Below are 5,189 nucleotides of genomic sequence, written 5' to 3'. Positions count from 1 at the left end.
CATTTGATCTATTCCTCTATAGGACAGAGTAGTCGAAGTTTCACGAATTTATCACAGAGTTCTCAGGATTATTTGCTCTATCCTTTACTAATTTTGCCATAAAAGTTTGGAACTCTTATTACATATAGTATGTCAGAAACATGTAAATTAGTATACAATTACAAAGAATAATACACTAGATAAACCTTGAGAACTACAATGTTTCAACAATGAACTAAGTCTGATTCACAGACAAATATGTACGTTGTATTATTCCATGAAGATGAAATGAAATTTCCCAATGTCATGATATAAAAGAGTGTTTAGTATAGATATCACTAATTATTTACTTTATGAGAGAATATTTTGTGGTTGTTTAGTCTTTTTATAATAAGAGAGTTAAAAGCAGACGATTTATATCGAGACTTTCAAACGTCATTAGATTTATTTATGTTGAGGATGTAGCACAGACGATTAATTGATAAATTATGTGAAGCTAGCGAGAAAGACAAAACAGACGAGAAAGTAAAACCATAAGATGTAGATATTTGATCAATGAAAGTTAAACGTAAAATTAACTGCTTGGGAGTGAAAGGCCTAATGATTAATATGTTGGAGGAAGAGGAAAACTAACAGTGCAAAAAAGGACAGAAAATATAGTTTATTCTGTAAAAGCGAGTTCTGAATTAAATGAACCAGACAATTGTTGGAAGAGCAGTATATCACTATGACAACATAACAAAAGTGTAAGTGAATTATACACGTAATACTAAGCGTTAGAAATAGCGAAAGGTAGTTTCGCTTGTCAACTGAAATTCTGAAGTAATTGAATACGCTTAAGTGGACTATGGACAAGAAGAAGAGAACCATATATAGTGTTTATGTCTTTGATATGTCTATTATCTCTATAGTGCAAAAAATGTATTGTACATACGTTTAACTTATTTTGGATATATTTTGCGAATTAAACGCTCACAAGTCACAGTTACCTAATGTACAAGTATCCTTAGCTCATATTATTCAACCTCCTTACTAAACACTACTGTTATATATAAATAAATTAGCACATTGTTTTTATTCCCAACGATTCTAACGTCTTTTCTAAAACTAAAATAGATCTAATTTCTGTTTTAGAACTTCAAATACACTGAAGCTACTCAGTAATTGAATGCAAAATTTCCGTTTCATATTCGATTTATTTACACAAATATTACAGAAAACGGGTTCCTTTATGATAAATAATCTAAGCTGTTATGATGTTCTTTGAAAAGGTTGATAAACATTTATTTCCACTAGAAAACTCTTGAATTTTTATAACTTATCTCTACGACAACAGAAAAGCTCTTCTTTCTTGAATAATCTATTTTTACTTGTGAAACACAATGGCAAGTGGAGGTCTACAGGCTTACGACGCTAAACATTGAATTCCGAAACCCATTGTTAATGAACATAGGGAGCACAAGATATAGTTTTGTGCAGCAACTAAACAGATTCTGGTTCAAAAAGCACATTCATTTTACAAACCCATCAGTAATATAAGAGGCCTAGTTGTATATTTTTCTTGTGCGTTGACTCCAGCTTTACTGATAGATTGAATATACGAAACTGAAGTTCAAAGAAGAAGGTACGGCCAATTACGGAAAGCATTAGGCCTCTAGGTCACACATGATATTTTCAATTTTATTTGTGGTTAAAAAAACCCAAAAAACTGAAAAACCTATCAAATCATAAAACACTCAGTCGGCTGTGTAATTTACACACCTACGTTATATTATGATGAATTAAAAAGGGCTAATACAATTTCACAAATTAAATTATTCTAATGTGCTGTGTTCTCTGGTGGTCACATCCCTGTAAGAGATTTTATGTGCTTTCTCTGAAGGAAAAATAAAATAAAATATTTAATTTCTTTGTTTCCATCCGGTAACATACTACAAATATTTGTGATAAATGATTTATTTAATGCATCTGTTACGATATGTGTGAAACATCACATTATATATTTAAATCTAATTTCCAAATTGAAATATTATATAGTTTAAGTTTATATCGCCACCTGACGTTATTTTTTAAACTAACATAAGTTATTGTTTAAAAATGGTAAATTCAGCCTAAAGTACTTCCTACGTAACAATTAGTTAGGGTCAGACAATAGAGGTTCGAATAATGTCACTTCACAGAGTATGGATCTGTGTTTGTCTATATACCCTGACGAAGATTGTTAACAAAGAAAGAAACAACAGATAGGATGTAATGCACAATAAAAACTATATTGAAACTTCAAAACAAACCAAACTTAATTCAAAGTTTTGAAAGCAATAATATTAATTTTAACTTTGACATTATATTTTTGTCTAATAGCTTTCAAACGGCAAAGCGGTATGTCTGCAAACTCACAATGCTAAAAACTTGGTTTCGATACCATTGTGTAGCTTGTGCTTCATTCAAAACAATAACCTTCTTTTACAATAATACTTTGTTTTCTGAGTATTCGTGTACGACAAGAGGAAATTTTAAAAAATTCAGATTTATTGTCTTTTCATATGCCAAAATTCTTTAATTGTTTTGTCTGATGTTATTTCTATAACTTTGTTTAATTAGATCTCTTCTAGTGTCTGGAGGGTTTGTGCCATGAATCCTGACGCCGTTATTTCTCTTCCTGTTGCCTTGTTAGCCGGCTATGAAATGTTTTGCTATATACCCCATTAAATGTTATTAATATTGGGTTTGTTTTATTTGAATTTTACGCAAAGCTACTCAAGGGCTATCTGTGCTAGGCGTCCCTAATTTAGCAGTGTAAGACAAGAGAGAAGGCAGCTAGTCATCACCACCCACCGCCAACTCTTGGGTTACTCTTTTATCAACAAATAATGGAATTGACTGTAACGTTATAATGCCTCCACGGCTGAAAGGGCGAGGATGTTTGGTTCGACGGGGATTCGAACCCACGACCCTCAGATTTGGAGTCGAACGTTTTAACCCATTTGGCCGTGGCAGGCCACTTAATATTGGGTAAAATATCTCAATTTTTCCCAATTTTTGGCAAATGTTAACAGTTTTGTATCGTTTTATTCCTTTGTGATAGTATGCGGCAGAAAAAAAAACACCTACAAACTTTTTGAAGAGCCTAATATCCGTAATAATCCTCACTTTGGTCTACAGTGAAGTGTATAAATATGCCAGAATAGAAATTGAAATTTATAAATTTGTAACTGTGATTTCAATTCTTGTTTTCTTGTGTGTGCAGGATCTGTATTTCATTTTAAACTTTATACGTTTTTAATGCTCTTGTTGTTTTTTACTTTTTCTTTTACAATATGTCGCGTCTATCCAATGAGATATAGCGCCATCAATTGGATTGAATTGGAGTTAAACATATTTCAGTACGTATTTGATATGTTTACCACATACAAAAAATCTGTACATATTTTTTTTATTTATCGAAATACCAAACGTGGATACTCACAGGCCAGTCAAGTAAGCTGGAAATGTCTTGCAGCGATAGTCGGACCCACAGACATGATCAGTTGATAGCAGACGAAAAAGATATTTTAAAATGTTTTCAATTGTTATACCGGACATTTTAGCGACCTTTTAACGTTTTATCAGTATGTATGCGTATAATATATCCTAACCAATACTCTGAATGTTCGGTTTTTCACTTGGAAATTCAAGTGGGTGATTTTTCGGTGCGTTAGTTAATGAGATCCGGCGGTAATCCTTTACTTTAATAATTGAATTAATTTTAAAATTTCTCAACTAGGAATTATAGGTGTCTTCATTAATTGCTTGCGGATTTCGCTGAAAAAAGAGAGAAGCTATCACCATGTTTCATAAATTATTTTACTTGAAAATCGCTTTCCTAGCAGGTCAGTGGAACATTTCCAAACTTGCATTAAAATTCAGGATTCGATTCCTTGTATTGGACAGAACGCAAATAGCCCATTGTAGAGCTTTGCGCTAACAACAACTGCTTCAACAACGTGTTTCTTTATGTTGTGAACAAATATCCAGATGAAAGAAAGGTTTGCGCAATCGCAACTACGTCTACGGTTTTGTTTGAACGATATGAATCAGTAGACAGCGCGAAGAGAAATTTAATAACAACGAAGAAAGCTATCGGAGAGCAATAGAATGTAGCGACAGGATTATTCGGGTTACCTTGTTGCGAAATACCTTGCTGTGGGAAGATCATGGTTCAAGAGTAATATTAAGTGGCACTAAGAGTGAATGTTTCCTTAACAGGGTCTAGAATTAGAGAGCAGGCTATGTTTAGGATTGATATAAATCATTTTACTTACTTATAATGCATACGTAATATTAATAGTGTCATTATTTAAAGCGACTGAGGAAGATGTTACCTGCATTGCAATATAAAGCACTGAATAAATCTGACGCAGAATCTAATGTTCCTGGATTTCCAATGAAACTTTGGAAACTCGTTGATGACCCTAACTGCGATGACCTGGTATCTTGGAATGCGGTAGGCTTAACGCTAAAGCTGTAACTTCTACGAAGAAGTTAGACTTCGAGTTTATTTTTCATTAAGTTTAGCTTTTAAGGTTGTTTAAGTTTTATTTTTAGACATAGTTAGCTAAAGGTTACTTGTACCCTGTCAAGATTTACATTTGTAAGTTGTATATTTGTACCCCATCGTCTTGCCAATGAATACGTAAAAAAGGATGACAGATCTGTTAACACTGTCAATCCCATTTACTGTTGTAAACACCTCAAAGTTATATTTCCAATAACTTTATATTTTGAAGAAAACATTTCAAAGTTGTGAACTTATTCTAGTATAACAAGTTTCCTAATTTGTGTACCATCCTTGTACCCCCTCTAGTCATGGTAATTGTAATGTAAGATGTAACATTATTTTGATAGAAAATAATAATAATAATAATATGTCTCTTACTAGTATTTATGTGTCAGTTATATGATTAATTTAAACTTCCTATCACATAACTGTATATGTACAAAAGGTTACATTTATAACAAATGTAGCTACAGGACTCTTAGGATTTGTAAATACCAAGAAACTGTTAAAATGACTATAAGAAGAAATAATTATATAGTTGAATGAGCATTAGTTATTTGGTTAAAATTTTTTTTTTTTCTATTGTGTGCTGACACAGAGGTTTTGATACCATGAATCATGTACTGAGCCTAACAAATAACTTGTTAATACTGATAATAAACTAAACTTATTT

The 5,189-nt window shown here is 32.2% G+C and overlaps 1 protein-coding gene across 5 annotated transcripts in view; it reads left to right on the top strand.

The window, feature by feature from the left end:
* The first annotated feature begins 3,834 nt into the window (after positions 1–3,834).
* LOC143239106 (uncharacterized) overlaps positions 3,835–5,189 on the top strand; it is a 28,411-nt gene continuing 27,056 nt past the window's right edge. Inside the window, exon 1 of one of the 5 annotated variants that reach the window (XM_076479936.1) lies at positions 3,835–4,462. In XM_076479936.1, the coding sequence (XP_076336051.1) occupies positions 4,334–4,462 (129 nt within the window). In that variant the 5' untranslated portion in view covers positions 3,835–4,333. The remainder of the gene's footprint in view (positions 4,463–5,189) is intronic. The other 4 variants (XM_076479937.1, XM_076479932.1, XM_076479934.1 and 1 more) reach the window with 4 other exon arrangements.

Source organism: Tachypleus tridentatus, chromosome 13 (assembly GCF_004210375.1).
Source record: "Tachypleus tridentatus isolate NWPU-2018 chromosome 13, ASM421037v1, whole genome shotgun sequence".
NCBI lineage: Eukaryota > Metazoa > Arthropoda > Merostomata > Xiphosura > Limulidae > Tachypleus > Tachypleus tridentatus.
Note: the sequence above shows the minus strand (reverse complement) of the source record. Positions and strands in the feature narration are given on the sequence as shown.